Here is a 21,100-nt window from a genome sequence, read left to right on the forward strand (position 1 = left end):
GGACGAACGGAAACGGAAGTGAATGTTAAGGGGCAGCGTGCCGCCCCCGAGTTAAGTTGTTGCTGTGTGCGCTTCATTGCATGTTGCGAGTTTAAAGCAAACACACACACACACACACACAGGTATCCATAATTCAAAATATTTCTATATTTTCTTCGCTTTTGTTTTTTCTCTCTCTTCTGTGCTTATTAATGTACTTTTGTCGTCGTATTTATTTTAAGCAATTATTATTTCTTGACATGCTATCAATTGACTGCGGGCGCAATGTCGAGCAGGATATACTATGTTAATTAGATTTTGCAATTACCCGTGCATGAAGGTGAAACGAGACGAACGAATCCAAATGGACAGGTATTAAAATTCAATATTCGCATGACATGCCACAACATCAACAACAACAACAGACAAGAGGCGACATCCGTGGCAACAGTACAACAATTGCAGCTGATAATTATTATAATTTAAAATTATTTCGCTTTCAATTAAACATCAATTGTCAGTTGAGGCAAATCGAGCGAAACATAAAAAATAGATTCTAATCGCATTATTTCCGAATTTTCCTGCCATGTTTGCATTCAATTTAACAAACATAAATACACTCGAAAAAAAATATGTAAAGTATGAGTACACTAACACTCATATTTAATACATTGCGAGGCGTGAAGTTCACAATTTGTAACAAAAATATTTACACAACTCACACATCAAAAACATAAAAAAAGAGACAGCAAGAGTGAGAGAGATGGTGGGTTAAATGCGTCAAGAGTTCTCTGTGTGTTTTCTGTTTGATGTTGTGCGGCGGCGGAAATTGCAAAATTGTAAAACGCCACTTTCCGGCCATTTGCATGGCCATCGAGTCAGGCAAAGGCCTGACCAGCTCAGTCCATTCCACTTCAGTCCATATTCCATGCCCAGGGCCTAGTTCTCTCCCAGACTCTGAGATTGCCCGTCAGTTAGTGAGTCAGCCAGCGAGTCAGTCAGTCAGTCAGTTAGTTAGCTCGGCCATTGGCCCAAAGGCCAGTGAGTGCTCTATAGAGTTGAGCATTGTGTGTTTGAGTTGTTGTGCTTGTGTTTGCGTTTATGTTTGGGTTTGGGTTTGTGTTTGTGCTGCCAATCCACTGACCAGGCGTTAATTGAATTATGTTTGCCGCACAATTGACGCTACAAGCACTCGAACAACAACAACAATAACAATAACAATCCCTCGAAACGAATCACGGAAAGCGAGTCAAACATGACTCAAACTGCTGTTTGCCAGATGACAACATGGAACATCAAAGCTATTAATATATTGAATTTCAAAATAATTTAGCAGTTAATTAGATATTCATTAAAGATAGAACGATAATAAAAACCAAACTTGGTAAACAAAAATTTGTTATTAGTATTTTTAATTTGATGCTTTGTCATGTTAAAATTGACACTAATACAACACAACATCAATGCGATCAAATACTGTTCAAAATCAATATATAAATTGAATAAAAATAGATATTTCAAGCTAATAATCGATTTAGCTTTAATATACCAATAACATAATTTTCAACTCCAAAATTAAGGAGAAAATCATATCAACATCAATTAAGTTATACACGCAATATAAATAGATATTTAATTAGTGGTTTTAATTGCCTGTATCGACAAATTATGCATTGATTTTTAAAATTATTGAATTCATTATTCAAGCCAATATTAATGTAGTTCATTACAATGGTTCAATTGGAATTTTATTAAGCGCCACAAGCAATGTTTTATTCATGCTCATTACAAACAATCAAATGTCAATGGGACGCACTGAAATTATACGCGTCGTTCGCAGCACTCTTCGATCCACCCGCAAAACTATTATTCGAGTATGACCACAAAACTAGGAACTGCCATTGAGTGACGAGAGACTGGCGAGTGCCAAATAAATGTGTGTATAAAACAGTAAAACTTAATTTGCTGTTTATGCCAGAACCTAATGATAACTGTCGACAGTCGTCAACTGGCTGTCGACTGATGTGTCGGACACTTGCCTTAGCGAGGTCTTGGCCTCTGCTCCGTGGAGGATTAATAAGGCAAGTTTTGGTTGGTTTGGTTGGTTTTGTTGGGCGCGCTAATGAACTGTGCGCACTAAGCCCCCAGAAATGAACTGACGAGCTGCAAATGAGCGGCAACGACAGGCTGTACCACGGGTCGTATGTGTGATGGCCAAGCTTTGAGCGGCCATTTGACATTTTGCGCATACATTACACACACACTCACACACACCAACACACACACAGCAAATAGTATGTGCAAACAAACGTAACATTTGCGCTGATTGCCAAATGCCCTTCGTTGTTTTTGTTATTTTCGTTGTCGCATATAAAATATAATGAAGAGAAATAACTTAAAGCGTTGGGCCCATCAAATAAATGAGCCAGCAATGGGCGAATGTTTTGTGGCCCAACAAATGTTATGATAGTTTATGTTATATCTTGTGGTCTCAGCACTATCCCTAACTATGATGCTTGGGGTTGGGCAAATTTCTTTTGGTAATTTGCATTTGCCAAAAAGTTCAACATGAAAAAGTTCGAGTTGACAATCCTTTTGCTGATCGCCGGACAGAGCCTTGCGCTTTGGAGCTCCCAAGTCACATTTTGGCTTATTTATTATGTCTTATATGAGATTTGTTTTTGGGCGGGCCGGCCAAAAGCACATTTGCGGCCGCTTTAATGTCACAGCATTCTGGGAATTCCACTTGGATGATAAATCAAAGACCCTTACGCTTTTTATTGGACTTGTTCGGGAATTTGTTTACGATACAGCTCTAACAACGACCGACAACAAACAAATGTCATTTGATGACATTTGTATTTTGAACGCGCATTTCATAAATCAAAAGTTTTCTTGACTGCGCCAAAATTTTCTTTGGGTCCAACTTTTGATTGCCTTTTTAGACAATTCTAAACATTGCCTACTTTGCATCCTGGCAGGAAGGCAGCAGAAGAACTTCAAAGATTCTAAGATACATATTCATTGCGTTGTTAGCTTAAAAGTTATGATGTCTCACTTTTCATTCCTCTCAAATGTGTGTGTTTGTGTGTGTGCGTGTGTCCATCTGGCTCATAATTAAATAAATTTTCATTTAGCCTGTTGACACATTTGAGTGCTCATTAAACATTCAAATGGCGTTCACTATGACGCCACTAAATCATGCATGCTTTGTTCTCAGCTCTTTGCGCGCACTTTTCAAATTTATGCTCATTTCGATATATATTATTATACTAAACTTGTTTAAACTATAACACGCCCGGCCTCATTTTACGCAACATCCAAGCATCCAACACAAAAAGCCCAAATGAAACCAATGCCATATTTTGTTTTGCCATAATTCGCGCATTAATTTCGATTTTATTAGCTTTTTCCGAGCCAAAAGACCCCCAAATATCACATCAACAATAAACCAAATGAAGGGGCGTCGAGGGAGCCTCATTTAAATCGTATAAATATACGCTAGACATTCAATGCTGGGGGCTCTCCGCCTGCCACACACACAATTTGACTTTATTATTTAAATATTTTAGTTGCGGGTGATCGCATTCGAAGCCATGACTAGCGTATACTCTGCCGTTAAATGTCTTTTATTTAAAACACTTGTCATTTAACAAAATCAATTTGCTTGAATTCATTCTACAATTCTTATTTCAATGCATTTTTTTCATCACGCTGCAAAGATGAGCAATGAATTATATGTAGATTTTCTTTTTTGTATTTTATTACTTTCCGAGCATAGTTTTTATTTATTTTTAATTTGTGCATTTCGTAAAGTTTTTAAATATTTTACGGCATTCTAACGTCATTGTTTAAAATTAGTCTCAAGTTTTTATTCGAATAGTGAACAACATGATTTATTTATGCATGCTTGCAGCACATATTTTTATAGCTCTTATGTGTTTATAAACACATCACAAAGTGTGTTGGTCATTGTAATACATGGCTTTAATGAGCCCGTTGCCAACACAAATTATGCACTTGTTATTTTAATTATATTTTGTTGTTTTTGGCCAAATGAACAAGAAAAATGTACAACACAATTAACAAGAAGTGCGCATAATTTTATGAAATTCGCAATAAACTGATTTATGTATGAAGTTGCGCATTTTACATGCACATTGTGGTACCTGGATGGCAGCCCTTATTTAATTTGATCATATTTTATGAGACAGCCATTAGAGGGTGTCTATTAATTATCAGTAAATGTGACAAAAAGCACAAACAAAATCACTTTCGTAGAGCTCTGGTTTTTTCTTTGCTTTGGCTTTGCTTTTGTTTTTAATGATCCCAAGATTTTGACGACATAACGGCATATTAAACGCAGAAGAAGAAGAAGAAGAGGAAGGACGCTAACGATGTGCTCTATACGCTAAAAATAAAGCACAAGCAGAAGACGAGGAAAAAATTGCCTCAGCTAGGCCAACATTATTAATAGGCACTTAAAAGTGTGTGGGGACAAAACTAAGAGAGTACCTTTGCCTCAGAGGGGGGGATAGAGAATGAGGGGGAACGAGGAAGATTACGAGCCGTGGCGCGTTGATGAAGACACGTTTTTACGTTTCGTATATTGACGTTAAAATTAGATGCCAACTTGTCGACGTCGTCGCCAGAGTCGCCGAGAGTCTCAAGAAACAACGAGTATCATATTTTAGCCTGCTGTCTACGAAATGTTCATGTTGATGATGATGATGATGATGGCAGCATAATGGAATGATGGGCAGCTCATCTCGTCTTATGATGAGCTCGCTGCCTCCACTCTCATGTTCCCCATATATGCAGCTGGCTTGTCATAATGCCGATGATATATGATTCTGACACACAAATCAACATGCTAAATTTGTTGCCTTTCAGCAGGCTGCGCTTTACTTTACTTATTTATACATACTTTATCTATTTTTGCATATTTATATAGAAATATTTCAACTATTTCGACCACTTGTTGGGCTCCAGGGGCTCAATGTCGCGATATTGTTCGCCGGGCTTGCAAAGTGCCGGGAAGTATCTGTCGTACTTCTGGCAGCCTTTGCTTTTGATGCGGTAGATGGCATACTCGGGCACAGGATTGCTGGCATAGTTGCAGGCCAGCAGAAAGTGCTGAAGCATACCTTTCGTATACTTGATGGCAGCACAGCCCACAAAGGTGTTGTTATCCCTGGCCATCACAGCAAAGTTGCGAATGTAACTGAGAGTTAGAAGAATGTAACTAAAAGATCACTTTAAATTTTATATGAAACGCACTCGCTGATCTTGACATCCTTGGGATAACTCTCCACTTGGTCTTGTGTAATGTTCTTGGACTGATCCCACCAGCGTTGAATGTTGCTCTTCAGCAACTCCTCATCGGTCACCTCAACCGCAGTGCTAATATTCTGCAATGCCAAATTCTGACCAGAATTGCGAAATTCTCGTGTGTTGTGGCACACATCATAGATCAATGCACACTGTTTGACACTCAGTGTGGCCAACTGTTCCAATTCCTCGCTCCATTGCAAGGTCGCCATTTTGTCGGGTTGCGGCAGGCTCGGCACTTTGCCAGCGGCCAACAGATGGCGCTGCTCATTGTGCTGCATGAGTATGAGCTGCTGATACTCACTGATGTTCAGCAGCTGAGCATTGGGCGGGCAAAGTCTAGACAACTCCTTGAAATTCATCAAGTGATCAGCTAATGTTCTTAATTCATTTTAACTTTCGATACTCACGCCATTATTCCTGCAGGCAATGTGCTTCTTAAGCAATGGACACAAGTCTGTCTGGCAATAATTGGTAGTTGCATTTTGTCCATAGACTTGCCGCAAGCTAAGCAGCAACAGAGTTGTGGCCCAGAGGCAAATAGCAATCGACTGCATGCTGCTGAATGTGTTTGCTGGCTCTTTAACACTGCATTAAGGCTTTTATAGCCGTAAACTTCAGACATTTTCCGGATGCTATGACAACTGTTTTTTTGTTTTTTGGCCAAGAACAGCTGTTGCACGGCTTAGTCGTGCCTAGCTTAGAGCTAAGCACATGCTGACACATAATCCATCGCACACACACTCTCACACACAGAGAAAAGCAGACACAAACTAACATCAACACAGAGAGAAAAATAAGCTAACAAATCGTTATTGGTTCAAATGTCATGCGAATGAAGCTGACTCCTGCTTCTGCTGAGTGGTCAGACGAAAATGGAGAGAAGGGAAAGGAAGGCTATCAATGGCAAAGGTATACAAACTGTTCAAGTGAAGAGCTTGCCGCCTCGACTTGCCACACTGACAGAGAAAACAAAATGAAAACTGCAAAAACGCAAAAACACAAAAAAACAAAAATCAAAGAAAGATGAGAGCTGAAATGTGAACGCAAAAATTCTTTTCATGCTGCAATTTAAACAGCAAACACACAGCAAAAAGAAAGAAGGAATGAATTCTCTGTGAATCTCTGCTGCAATTCATACACACATACACACACACACACACAAAGTGAGGCAAAAAAAGAAAAGTTGTAATGGTTGGAAGAGAAATGAAAATGCCGCTGTGTCCTTGTCGTTCATTTTCTACCTCAATTGAAATAGTTTTTGCCCGACTACAAGGACCGAATGGACATTCACCTGCAACAGTTTTTCACTTTCATTACATGCCGCAATGTTTTCAAGCTCACACTGTCATCGAGGGCAGCTTAAAGAGTTATCATTGAGAATATAAAAATGTGCCTAAATACTTGTGAAATATTCCTTAAAAATTAGTATTTAACTTGAGAGTGAAATAGAGAAATTTAACTTGGTAGTCAACATTAATAAAACTTAAAGAAACCATAAAAAATGTAATAAAACAGAAACAATTTTTCAAAGAAAATAATGAACTTTAAAGGATATGTTCAAAAATAGAAAATATTTATATAAATGTTCGTACTTTAATAACTGGACAATTCAAATTTACTTAAGCCGCCCTCGCATTGCTCTTTCTGCCTTCGTTGAGCCTGAAGCAACAGCAAAGGAGCAGCAAGGACAATACAGAGAGAGAACAGTAGACAAGCAGAGCATCAGGTAAAAGTGCGCCACACCAAAGACCAATTCGAGAAGCCTGTCTGTCCATGCGACCAATCTGTCTTTCTGTCTGCCAGCAAGTTTTAGTCGAACCAGCTGTTCCAGCTGCTCTGACGACAGCAATAACAAAGAGCAAAAGCTACTTACAGCATCGAGTCTATGGACAAAGATGCCTTAGATACTCCTGCTTGTCATTGTTGGCTGTGTTATTATTATTATTGCTGTAGCCAATTTAATTTCATGCTTTATTGTCGAGCAGCAAATAAAATAAAAATGTAAAGTTGGCCAAAACAAAAAAAGGAAAAGTTATGAGAGAGATAACAAGAGAGAGTGAGAGATTCTTGGTAATATCGTCAGCAGGTGCAAGACGTGTCAGTGGCAGCAAACTGCAATTTCCCTGGCAAAGTTCTTGGCATTTAGCGCGCATTAACTGAACATCAGCTAAGGGAAGAGAAGAAAAAAGAGGAGAGAGAGGAAAATCTTCGGCTTACACTTGCTTTTCACTTAATTGGATTTGCTTTGGCATCGCGTTTTCTATATCGTCCTTCCCCATTCAGGGCTAATAATTGCAGTTTGTAATTATTTTTAAAGGGATTAAGCGCTGCAAAGGACAGCAGCTTAAATGCAGCTTCTGAGCAAGTTCCGCTTGCTCTCTTTATCTCTCTCTCTCTCTTTCTCTGTCTTTCTCTTTCTCGCTTTCTAACTCCCTCCGGCTGTATCAGTGTATCTCTCTTGTGATTGCTTTGAATGTCAATTTCAATTTAACATTTTATTCCCATATTTAAATAGTAAAATAAAATATATACACAAAGTAATTTTGCATGCCCCAACGGATATAACACATACACAAACACACACACAAGCACACTCACACAGAGAAAGAGAGAAAAACACACACAAACTGAGTGGCGAACTCTCACACTTGGGGTTAAAATCAATTTCATTTAATTTCCTCAAAAATCAGCAACGCGTTGCCAGCAGCGTAGCGTCCTTCGACTTTGGTTTTCTTTTGATTGGCGGCAATTGGCAGTGTGCTTAGTATACACATACTTCTCTCTATCACTGTAAGTGCTGTCAGTCTGTGTGTGTTTGTGAGCGAAGGCGGAAATTGAAATTCTCACACATTCACAAGCCCGCATTATGCAGAAGTAAAAGAGAGGAATTTGTTTGGCTTCTTCCTTGAACATTTATTTGCATATTTTAAAGGCAACAAATTTAAATGTTATGCATGTAAAAAGGCAGCGAGGCGTAAACATCGAGTACACATGTGTGTGTGTGACAATATTTTCTGCACATTGGGATGTCAATAAAACAATGACAATGTCGCAATCTCAACTCGCATTTCTTCAACTTTAGCATTCGACATTCGGTTGCGTCCTGTCACTTAAAATGCTCAACTCAATTCGTTTTGTCACGTCCACGTCCACGTTCACTTCCATGTCGCATGTCCCATGTCCATGTCGCATCGAGCAGTCAGCCAACTGAGAAACTGCTTCTGAGCTTCAGTTTATGTCACGCATTATTAACACACGCCCCATAGATGCTTGCCAACTGGTTGCAGTCGACATGTGCAACGCGGCGTATGCGCAATGCTAAGCGACAGCACTTCGACAGCAGTGAGAAAAAGGGGGAGAGAATGGGAGAAAGCGAGACACTGCGATGGTAACAGGGTCTGGGATAACGTCTGCCACAGCGACTTCTACTGCAGACTCGTGAGTTGATTGCTAAACGCATTGCAATTCCAATGTCAGGCAACTCTGTTGTTGCGTGTGTGTGTGTGTGTGTGTGTTGCCCACATTTATTTCGATACTCTACCTCAGGAGTATTCCTCTCAGTTGCTTTAGTGTCGAAGAGCAGAAGGAAGCACAGACAGAATATTATATAAAGAAACTTCAAACATTTCAGGTACTATAATTTATACTTGTCGGAAAAACAATTCTAGCACATATGTAAATGATTCTCAAATATCTCTGGATAATGTTTGAAATATCGACAACATTTTAAAAACATTAAATCTTTAAAATTAGAAATTCTACTTCTAAATCAAGCAATTCACATTCGCGCATACTAAACTAATATTTCAGAAGTTTACTTCTCAGTTTCTCAGCTGCAAATAAGGAACTTATTTATTCGCAAATGTAAATGCAACTAATTTGATTATGTATACAAAAATGCAATTCAATTGGCTGTAAGAGTATTTAAACTTCTCTCTCTTGCTTTTGCTGTCAATTCAAGTCAACAATAGCTGAGATTTGTTTGTCGTTCTGGGATGCAGCAACAAAAATAAAAAAAGGAAAGGAAAGGAAAGGAAAATATTGTGCTCGCCATCCTCTTTACCTTATTTATTTTGCCATGTCGTCCGCCTGCGCTTATGCAATGCTTTTTGGCACGTTCTGCAATGCTCGCAACGCGTGCAGAATGCCCATGTCTTGTGTGTATTTACCTAAGTGTGTGTGTGTGTGGCGAGTGTGTGCAGCACTTGCACTAATGAAAAGTCTTGTGGTTAAGCGAAATGTGCTCTTGAGTGCGAGTGCGAGTAGCCCACAAAATATCTAGAGACAAACGAATTTTGGCCATGAATAAAAAAGTTATGAAACTCGTTTGTTCTCTGGGCGCAATAAAATGTGGTATGTAATCGACAGAGTGTGAGTGTGTGTGTGTTTGCTTAGTCTATTTGTTGTTGTGTATGTGTGTGTGTGTATGTGCATGTTAAGAAGCATTTCGCATTGTTTTATGGGATTCCATTACAGCAGGTAAATACATTTTCATCAACCCACTAATTTGCTTTTCCCTCAGTCGAAGTCGAAGTCTAAAGAGAAGGAGAGCGGTTCAAGGTCGCATTTCACAAATATTGTCTATTGTACTGATGACATTATCTAGCCAAGACCTCACACACATTCCTAAGGGAAGGGAAACCGAGACGGAGTCCCAACCTGAACAATTTGTTTCGCTTGGCATGTGGCCGAGCACATTGTTTATGCCACCTTGTTGCTGTCTTGTCATCGTCTTGGCATAGACTCCCATCAAACGGTGGCGTCTCCTCTACTCTACTCTACTCTACTCTAAATATTTCTATGTCTGTGTCTGCCACGCTCGATATGAGTTCAGCAGCGACAACAGCGTCTTCTCGGTCGTCAAACGTTGACACGCATCGTGGCATATGCTTAGGGTTTTGGCTTTAACTTCATCTACAGCTCGTTGTGCGTTGTGTTGTCGCCATGCCGACATGGCTTCCCTTCTCTTCCCTTCCCTTCCCTTCACTTCCCTTTCCACACACAAAAACTGTGGCGCAACATCAGCGTTTGCCACAACATTGTCGATGTTGCCTTGTCGCCGCCGCGGTTTGCTCGTCGCCCCAGCCACAATCTGATTTCTTGCCAACTGATTTTGTGATTTTCGCAGAAAATCGCAACAACATTCGCGGTCGACAGAGGGAGAGCGAGAGAGAGTGTGCTCATTAAATACGCTTTGACATTTGCTGTGCGTGTTGCTCACATTGCGCTTATCTTGTTTAGACGGAAGGCAGCCAGACGAGACAATGAGGCAGTCCCTATTATGCGCCTCTCTCTCTCTCCCTTCCCTTCCCTTCCCTTCAGAAATTCCCATCTCGTATCTACATAAAAATCAAACATGTGGCAAGGCAGCCGCATCCACAGCCGCCACCACAGCCGCAGCATTTCGACATTTATGCGATGGCATTAAACACCCCGTGGCAGAAGAACGAATGCTGAATCGTGAATGTTGGATCGTGAATCGTGAATCGTTTGTGAATCGTATACAGTAAACAGCCCACGTAATTAGCTGCGTGGGCTTTACAAAATTTTTAAATGCACTATTAAAACATGCGGCACGAGGGACGTCTGTCTTTTCTTTTTAGTATGCATACAAGACAAGACAAATCTGTGCTGTGACTTGTTTCCGTTTAGCAATTTGACAATCTGTTTCCCCTACTTCTCACTCCCCTAAGCTCGCCACATAATTGTTATGTTGATTGCAAAATTTTTAGCGCTTGTAGTTAAGTCAAAACCCCAGAATGCTTAACAAACAACATGCTGCTGACGAGTAGTGGAAGTGGCAGAGGGGGAAGAGGGAGAGCCTGGGGATCAGCTGGAATCGCTGCGGGAATATGGAGAGAATGGGGAATGGAGAACGGCGTCGACGCACTTTTGACATGCAAATTTTATGCATTTTTTTATGTCGCACTTGGGGGAAAAAGTTGGTCGAAAGTCAGAGTTGAGGGTCGCTCGACTTGTGCGTGTTGTTATCGTTGTTGTTATTGCTGTTGCTATTGCTGTTGCTGTTGCTCTCGTTGGTGCAGCTGCAATGTTTGTTCGTGCTGTTGTTCATTGCAGTCGTAATTAATATAATTTCTGTTTTACGTCCGCATAAATTAAACAATTCGCTGCGTGACTTTTAACGAGCTCTTAAAGCCATTTTGTACAACAATTTGAGTTGCAATTTTTCACACTTGACAGTTGGTCAGCAGCGGGCAACAGCCAACTCGAGGGAAAAGTGGCTGCAAAATGTGAAGTTTTGCTGGCAGCTCAGTGCCAACTAATTAAGAAAATATTTGCAGAGCAATCGCATGGCAAAAACCAACGTTGCAACGTTGGAAAATGGCAAAAATGCGTTTCAAACGCTGCCTGCAGCCAAATGCCAAAGCAATGGCAACAGCAAAAAGCGAAAAGGATGCAACCAAGGAGGCAGTCAGGCGTGCAACAAGCCGCATAGCCATACATACGAGGTGCCCAGAACCAAGAGCAGGACCGCCTGCTGAGATTGCCGAGATGCCTGCCACAGCACAATACATTTCTCCGGCAATTGTGTGCCAAGAGCAATTCCTAGATGAAGCCCAGTTACGGCCTTGCAGCAATAAGAAACTGTACATAAAACAAGTAAGAAAGTTACAGTCGAGTGTGCACGACTGTGAGATACCCGCTACCCATTTTTAATAAAGGCAAAATATCGCGGTATCATTTTCAAAATATACCGAAAATACTAAAAATATACCAAATGATATGTTTGGTATATCGATATAGTACACCATTCAAAATATACCATAGACGGCACAATATACCAGATTGTCAGCCAAAGCACCTAAGAGCCCTAGTAAGTAGTCGTTTTTGCCCATACAAAAGTATTTCTTTAATAACTTCCACAATTTTTATCTGATCCCAACCAAATTTTTAGGAATCATAACTCCCATAGTAAATATTGTATATTCGCAACTCTAGCTTTAAAATTACGCTTGTTATTCGATTGATTTTTGATTTGCGGGGGCGGAAGGGGGCGTGGCAAAAATTTGAAACAAACTTGATCTGCGTGCAAACATAACAAATGCTGTCGAAAAAAAAGTATAGCTCTATCTCTTATAGTCTCTGAGATCCAGTGTTTCATACGGACGGACGGACAGACGGACAGACACACAGACGGACATGGCTAGATCGTCTCGACACTTGACGCTGATCAAGAATATATATACTTTATAGGGTCGAAGATGCCTCCTTCTACCTGTTACATACATTTCCTGCCGGCACAAAGTTATAATACCCTTCTACCCTATGGGTAGCGGGTATAAAGAGCACACATTTAGAGAAGAAGTCTTCGTTTGTGTATGACACAATGTTTATACACTTTCGCTAAGCTACTTGAGGAAGTCGAAGCAAGTGCAGCTGTTACTTTTTTTATTTGCATACTTTTAGGCTAAGCTTTAATCAAGCTTTGCATGTGCTCTCCTCTCACTCATTGTCAGCACTTAACTGTTTTCTTGAGAGTGCATTTCTTCTAGGCTAAGCTTTAATGTCTGCTCTTCCTTTTGCCGTCTTTCTTTCACTCTCAAGTCGCATATCGATGCCTTACTTTGCAGCAGCTGCTCAGCGAAATCAACTCTGAATTGGGTCAGGTGTGATTGGCATGCTCTGTACACATCCCCCACCTACCCCTCCCCCTTACTTTCAATGACCATGCCATTTGTCGTTACTGTAAAGTTTTCTTCATTTTTTCCCTGTTGTTGGTCGCTGATGGACATCGTTATTTTCAGTGTTGCTGCCGCTGCTCGGGTGATAAGCAACAAGAAGGCCTTCCCAAATGCATTCGGTTTTATGATGAGATTTTCCTGCTTCTTGCCAGTGTTAAGTTATACAGAGAATGGCCAAAAAAATAAAGCCATAGCACAAAGGCAATGGCGAATGTGAAGGCAAAGCAAAGGCAAAAGTTGTTGTGTCCATTCGACAAAGGAAAGGGACATCTCAAAGCTTTGTTCATGCAAATTGAAGTGCGTGCTGGGCGCCTTTGACTTTAATGAGATACACGCAAGCAACAAAAAACATAAACGAGCAGGGCGTGCCAAGGAGCAGGGGAAGCGGCAGTGTAAACAACGACGACTGCCACATGCAGTGCCGCAAAAATTAATATTTGTGTTAATAAAAGCCACGAAGGGAGGCAGGCAACAAAAAATATATATAAGCAGCAGCAGAAGCGAGAGCCCGAAGCAACAACCACAACCAATGTTTGGCATATTCCGGATCCCAGATCCCGCATCCCAGTCAGACCATTCTGGCAGCTAGCAGCAGCTGTGTGGTCGTAAGTGTTTACATTACTTGTTTGGATCTAAGCACGCGCATTTAGTCGAGCGAATGCGAATGTGGCATCCCCAAATGGAGCAGCCGAGCATGGGAATGGAGAATGAAGGCGAAGAATGAAATGGAGAATGAAACGTGCCAAATGCTACAACTTTAGCTGCAACTCGCACTTGACAGCCGAAACATGAACAATGTCGCTAAAAAAAAATATAAAATACTGAATTCCAAACCCAGTGCTAAATCCAAATTCAAACCTCAAACCCTAAGCAAAGCCGCGCTTGCAATTCAAGCTCTGCAGCATACAATTCAATTAAAAAACTTTCCACTTTTTACTCGTTTTTCTTCGCCTTCCCAACGCTCTCTCTCTCTCTCTGAAGTATTTCCGCTCAGTGCGGTAAAATGTCGGTGACGTCTCAATTTTTGCCTTGCTATTGCAGCAATGCCACCGAAAGCCAAAAGGAAAGCGAAGTAATAGGAAGCAAATAGCGAGAACTGGATGAATTGAATGGGATGTGAAGTGGCAAGTGAGGGCTACAATGGGTTAAGCTGGGTATTTTAGGAAATGAGAAAACAATCATAATGAGTGGGGAAAACGAATTGGAAATTTCATAATGCATAAGCCAAAAGGGTCCGTTGTTAATCGCAACTTTAATGCAAAAAAATTAATATGTAGTACGTTTGATTGTAAGAGGAAATTCTATAATTTATGATCCAAAAAGGTAAGATGTTAATCCGAACTTTCCTATTATATAGTTCATCTTCTTCCATGTATTAATTTTCAGTTTTCACAAAATTCTATTTGAATTGAGATAAAGTAAAGTGAAATGAATGATGTAAACTAAATTTAAATTTATGCGTTATAAAAATCGCATTATTGTCTTTAATAATTAACACAGAAAGTATTCACATGTGTTTGTTTGTCATGAAAGTCAGCAGTCATGTTGCTTATATGCAAATGTAAAGTTAATGTTCTTCTTGTTTTTTTTTATGTTTTCGACTATCGCTTTCAAATTGTTTGCAAGTCATTCAACATTCTCAAAGTTCCACACAGTAACTTGACTTGAACACAAATGAAAAAGACAAAAAGGAACTTTTCGTATTCGTAATGTGATGTTGGTGTTTAACCCTTTTTTCAGCGATTGCTTCCATTGTTTGCCGAGTGTTGCTGGCATCCGTTGGCTGCCTCGTTCCTTCGTTCTTGGTCTTGGTCTCGGTCTCGGTCTCTCACTTCTCCTCAAATTCCAGAGCACACCAACCTTCAATCTGCTCTGCTTCCATCTTGCTTTGGCATTGCATTTCAGTTTGGTGTGTGTGGTTTTTCTCTTTTCGCTTTTTTTTTTTTGTAGTATTTTATTTTTTGTGCTGTTTGCCTTTTCTTTAACACCCGCATCGATGGATGGAACTCAAGCGAAATGAAACTTCACACCATTTGCCACAGCCCCCGCTTTCTCATTCCCATTCCCTTTCATATTCCCATTCCCATTACCTCTTCCCATTCACATTCTCATTCCCATTCCCATTCCCATTCCCATTTCCAATGCCAATCACCATTGCCACCTCGGCACTAGAAGCAAGAGCAGCAGCTGCTGCTGCTTAGCAATGAATGAAATGCAATTAAGTTGATGTCGATGCATGTTTATAGTGGCGAAGTGACTGCCTGACTGCCTGACTGAATGACTGAATGACTGACTGGCGCACAAAGCCATATTGATGTATTGTAGGGCGAAGCAACACCTCTTCTATTGATTACTTGCTGTGCATAGAGGGCGAGTTATCTGTGAATTGGCAAAGCGGAAATGAAAACTCAGCGGCAAGAGTGCGCAACACTTTTGAGTGGATTAACGAGTGGAGTCGTGAGTGAGTTCATACTTCATTCACATAGTATATATACGAGTGTATAATGCCCAGTTGACATGCCAGATGCGTCACTTAATTAAGTTAATTTAAAGCATGCATACAACGCGGTGACTCTCTCTCTCTCTCTCTCTCTCTCTCTCTCTCTCGCACACATATTTCAGCTCTTAATTAAGCGAATGCCAACGTGACTAGGCAAAGAATTGGCTGCCAACAGCTGCTTCAACTGGCTACTAAAAGCTGCAAAGTCACGACAACTTCTGCCAGCAAATAGCATTAAACACTCTTCCAGCTCACAAGTCCCAACGTCACTTCTCCTACTCCTGTTCCTTCTCCTTCTCTTCGTTTCGCCTAGTACTGCTTCCACACATTGTTGACCCCACAGAGGCTTTGCATATTTGGTTAGAGCAAACTGTTGGCCTGGCAAAAGTTGCGCAAGTTTTTCGCAATCATTTCCACAGGCTGCACTTTTTTAGCACACACATGTGTGCGAGTGTGTATGTGAGTGACACGCCCACACACTTAGTGGGCGGCATTTCTGCGGTGTGTCTTCATAATGGATGCTCAGATGCGGGGCAGACAAAAGGCGAGAAAATTTGCGGGCAACATGTTCATTTATCATTTGCTTGAGTAATTGAAATTTCAAGTCTGAAGCCATCAGACCAGACGCCCCATCAGACCAGAGCAGAGCAGAGCAGACCACAGCAGAGAAGACCATAACATCAGAGCATAGCCAGGCAAGCTGGCAAGCAGGCAATCAATGTGTGCCCAGAGAGCTATCCGCCACGCATCCCTGGTAGACCCTCAGAGTCCCAGGCAGAGTCCCAGACCCAGCCAATACATTAGACTGCTACTCTCTGACACATTTCGCTTTGAACTTAATGGATATGAAATAAATAAAAGAAAAAAAAAAGAAGAAGTGAGCGGAACAAAATGTATAAACTCACTTTACTTCTCCTAGCATAAGCATATGCATGAGTAATATGCAAAAAAATAAAATGCTCAACATTGAGAGAAAAGGTTGCCGCAAAAAGGCGCCTTTAAGTCACACAAAATGGCGGCCGGAAACTCATTGAATGGGCATGAAAATCGATTGGGGATTACTCTCGGGCGCTTTTCATTTTTACCTCGTTTCGGGCAAACTCGTAGAAGGTATTTATTTTTGGCCCCAACGGCTTATCCCTTATGAAGCTGAACCTGACTCGAGATGGGATGGAGAATGGGGAGTTGGGATCTCTCTCTCTAAGTAGGGGGCTGAGCTGTCGCTTACGCATCGAAGCACAAATGATTTATAAGGTAGACAAAACAAAAGTTGTTGCCGCACCTAGTTGACTGGCCTCAAAAAAAAACTTTGTGCGCGGGAGCGAGAAGAGGGACAAAGGGATGACAGTTGGTATATTCCTATGCCAACCCAACACAGATACCGATGAGTACAAGAATTTGTAGCTATTTCCACACGAAGGCTGGTGACACAAAAACGCAACCATTTGACCATAAACATTGAACTAAATTCAAAATCAATTTAGCGGAATAATAAAAACGAACCAGGGTCGAGCCAAGCGACCTGGGATTAAAAGCGCTTCGGTCGCTTTGGCTTCGACGGCCAACTCCATAGTTGCTGTATTCGATGGCTTGTTGGCTGACAGCAGCCATTATGAGCTTTGGCTGCAATTATGCCAACAATTGGCCGTGTGACGCACCCACACACACATACGTACACATACATACAGACGGTGTGTCAGTGAAAGCGAAACTCTGCCATCAAAGGAAATTAAAGGCTGATATTGGGTAATGTGTGCGAGGAACAATTAGGCGACGAATAACACTGACTTATTTATAGATGATCTGATGAACTGAATACGTGGCGGGAAGACAAATAATATTTAAAAATAGATTCAAAGATAAAACGTTTGCTAAGCGATGCAATTTTGACAGCTTTTAAAAGCCGAAAAAAAAAATTTGAGTTTTTTTTTAACAATTTTGCGTTTTATTGTTTTGAGATATAATCGATTAGAAATGATTGTATTTAGCCTGTTCTCAGCCGGCAATTGCAAAATATAATTAGTGAAAAGAAATTATAGATCAAACAATATTTTTGCTACTCGATTGAGTTTTGACAGTATCGAAAAATCAGTTTGTTTTTCTTATGGTAATAGATTGATTATTAATTGTAAAGAACTCGGCATATTTTAGTTAAATGGAATATTATTTGGTATATTCAAAGTTATTCTTACTGCACTGTTTTGCTTTTACTCAAAATGAGTATCTCAAAGTCGAGCTCACTCGACTATATCTTTCTTACTGGTTTAACTAAAACTTGATATATATTCACTCATCAAATTATCTTTAAAAGCATCGAACAAATGCTTTGTCAGTTATCAATATGCATTGGTTTGATTTTTTCTATGAATTATATTAGTAGAAATATATAAATATATAAAATATATATATAAATATATATAAATATATAAATACTGAAAATCAAAACTAATATTTGCTAATCGATTGACTTTTGACCGCTTCAAAAGCAGTTAACACTGTTGCATAAAAGTAATTACGATTGAGAATAAACCAATAAAAATGAACGAACATAAAAAAGTAATTATTGGTCTCGAACTGAAAATGAAAAGTTATGTGTGCTAATCGATTGAATTTTGACAGGATCGAAAAGTGGAATTAGCTTTGCTTAATATCGATTTACATTGGTTTTATTGTTTTCGATAAATTGTTATAAGAGCAGAAGCTGTTATTTGCCAATAAATAAAAGAAGGAAGCACTGTTCCTGGCAAGCACTTACGACAAATTGCCATAAATAAGTACAATTTACACATGTGTATATGTGTGTATGCATGTGTGTGTGAGTGTAAGTGTGTGTCCTGTGTCCTGCCTACTGGCTGCTGGCTGCTGGCTGCTGGCAGAATCTTTGTATTTTTGTTGGCCAGGGCCAAAACGCAGTCAAGCAGCCAAGCGGCGACAACTGCAGCAGTCTCTGAGCTTATTTATGCCTTTAGCCAACCTCAGCAGCATCAACAATAATACATAATAACAACAGCAACAACAACAAAGCAGCAAGAGCAAAAAACTATTGTAGCCAAAAGTCAAGTGAATTTCCTTCACACACACACACAAACACATACGCATACAATAAAAAAGAACTCACATACATAGAGAGAAACCAAACAGGATGAACGACTTGCTCGCAATGGCATGAAATGTACTTTGTTATGAATTTTTGTTACATCCTTTTTCGTTTTTCGTTTTGGGGTTTGCTTCTTCTGCTCCCATTTACTTCCTTCTAGGAATGGCAACGACAGCAACAGCAACAGCAATAGCAACAGCAACTGTGGCAGTAGCTACAGCACTAGCAGCAACAACAAACATTAGAAAAAGGACGCAAACACATCCGTAAACAATTTGTTCATGCCCCTTTTTTTTGTGCTCTCGTTTTTCTTTGGCATTTCGTTGCTGTTGTTGTTGCTGTTTGTTTTGTTGCCACTGTGTTATGTCTTCTTTGTGTTTATTTGAATGCGGTGCTTTCTTCTTGTTTTCTCGTTTTTTGTGTCACGATAAGCAAAATAAAGTAATGAACAGAGAAATTGAAAATGTTGCAACAAATAAAAACAACTGGGATAAGAAAGAAATGCGAGGCTAAAATAAAATAAAAGCCATAAAATGGTTAAACGCTGTTGTCCTGGAAAGTGGCAATCGGATTTTCAGATTTCAACGGGTTGGCAATTAATAAAAGGAATGAAAAAATGTTAAAGCTTTGAATTAGCAAAGGGAAATGAAACTTGATAACGTGATACGAATAAAAACAATGAATAAAATAAATTGAACAACAATAAAAACACAGGTTTTAATACAATTGCGATGATAATAAAAAGCAACGTAAATTATGTGTGCATTTGAATTTAATTGAATATGACAATTTGAATGCAAAGTAAATAGAATTGCGACCATTATTGTTTCTAGATAAATAAACAAATTCACATTGACAATTTAAATGCAAATAATAAATTTTGATTCGATAAAAATAACTTATGTTAATAGGAGCATAACATTTCCCCACCTAACTTATAATAAACAAAAGTATTTCCCTAAGATATGTTTACCCCATCTAAAAAAACAAAAGAATAAGTTCAGAGGTCGTTGCAAAGAAAGTAGTGTGTGTAAAAAAGAGATACAAATATCAGATCAAGAAACTGTTGCTTCCTCTGGCTACCGAAGAGTGACAGAGATGGATTGCTGAATGGGGGAAGCGAGTCACAATCACAGCTTTGTTATTGTTGTTGTTACTGTTGCCTTTGGCAGCATTTGCCATTCTTGGAATATGTTTCCACATAAGCAGAATTCTATATGCTTCTCTGTATGTGTGTGTGTGTGTGTTGTCATTTATGTACATTTGGATAAGTCAACGTAATTTTTCTTTCCCTTTTTTCAACGCTTATTTACCATTTCATTTATATATGCACAAAGCAAATAAGCAAACAATTGGAGTTTACTTGCAAACAGTGAGCAGAATGTGAGTGTTGGGTTTGATACAATGTTGTTGTTGCCACCGACAGTCAAGTTTGAGTGAATCGCGTGGTGGCTTAAGAGTGTGGGAAGGAAGAGTGGAGAAAGGCAGGGCAACAACTTTACTGACTTCAGTGACACGCGTGAGACGTTTGGCGTGTTTCCTTGGGCGCGAGTTTTTGACATGGAAAAGGCTCTCGCCAAAGTTGACAGGATTTTAGGTGGGCGGAAAGGATTTCGCGGAAATATCGACTTGCAAATGTACAATACACACAATCTATATGTATTCTGTGTGCACAGGATAATCGACAGGCTGTCATTGTGTTTACACTAAATTTCAATTAAATTTTGAGGCCTCGTTGACATTGACAGCAGCCACAGCAGCAAATGCAAATAGCATTTGGCATAAGAAACAGCAGAGAGACAGCAACTAAAAAAGAATACAACAAGAAGAAGTATAGGAAAAGAGAGAGAAAAAGAAAAACGAAAACAAAAACAATTGCAAATGCTGTCGCTGTCGCCAAACAAATCTCAACAAACTTTACAAAACAATTTTATGCGAGAAACTGAAGCCACTTTTCGCACAACAAAAACAACGAACAACACACAGAAAATCGTCGCGTGGGCAACTGCCACAAAGTGTGACCAAGAGGAACGCTCTCGGAGAGAGGGGTGGGGGCGAAGGGGCAGCGGGGCATAGCTTGTGCGGATTTGCTGACTGGATTTAAAATGGAAATTATTTGAGAAAACCAATTCACTTTATTACTTTGGGGCATACGCAAAGTAAAACAAAAGCAGCAACCGAAGCAACAACAACTCTCGAGCACCACAAAGGCAAGCGACCATAAAAATTAATGCAATAAAAACACATGGCACATGGCACATGGCACAAGAGGCAGCTCAAACAGCGTTGAAAGCGAAACAAAAGTTGCCACGCAGAAAAGAAACCGAAACAAAGCCAAGCACGAAGAAAAACTTGCATTCGATAAGGAAGAAAGCGCTTCTAAATTAAGTGAGAACACAAGGAAACAACAGCAACAAACTTCTCTCTATCATCTAGTCAGAAAATCAACACAAAAACACTCCTAGAGTGAGATTGATAAATAACCAA

General features: G+C 39.9%; 2 protein-coding genes across 4 annotated transcripts in view; both read right to left on the reverse strand.

Moving 5' to 3' along the window:
• Positions 1-21,100, reverse strand: part of LOC132791024 (zwei Ig domain protein zig-8) — a 38,738-nt gene that overhangs the window by 15,415 nt on the left and 2,223 nt on the right. The window lies entirely within an intron of this gene.
• LOC132790307 (antigen 5 like allergen Cul n 1) lies at positions 4,558-5,892 on the reverse strand. The gene is made up of 3 exons (XM_060798798.1): positions 5,721-5,892; positions 5,260-5,660; positions 4,558-5,203 (listed from the first exon to the last, which is right to left on the reverse strand). Exons 1-3 carry the CDS (start codon positions 5,865-5,867, stop codon positions 4,945-4,947), a joined length of 807 nt encoding a protein of 268 aa, XP_060654781.1. The 5' UTR covers positions 5,868-5,892; the 3' UTR covers positions 4,558-4,944.

Source organism: Drosophila nasuta, chromosome 3 (assembly GCF_023558535.2).
Source record: "Drosophila nasuta strain 15112-1781.00 chromosome 3, ASM2355853v1, whole genome shotgun sequence".
NCBI lineage: Eukaryota > Metazoa > Arthropoda > Insecta > Diptera > Drosophilidae > Drosophila > Drosophila nasuta.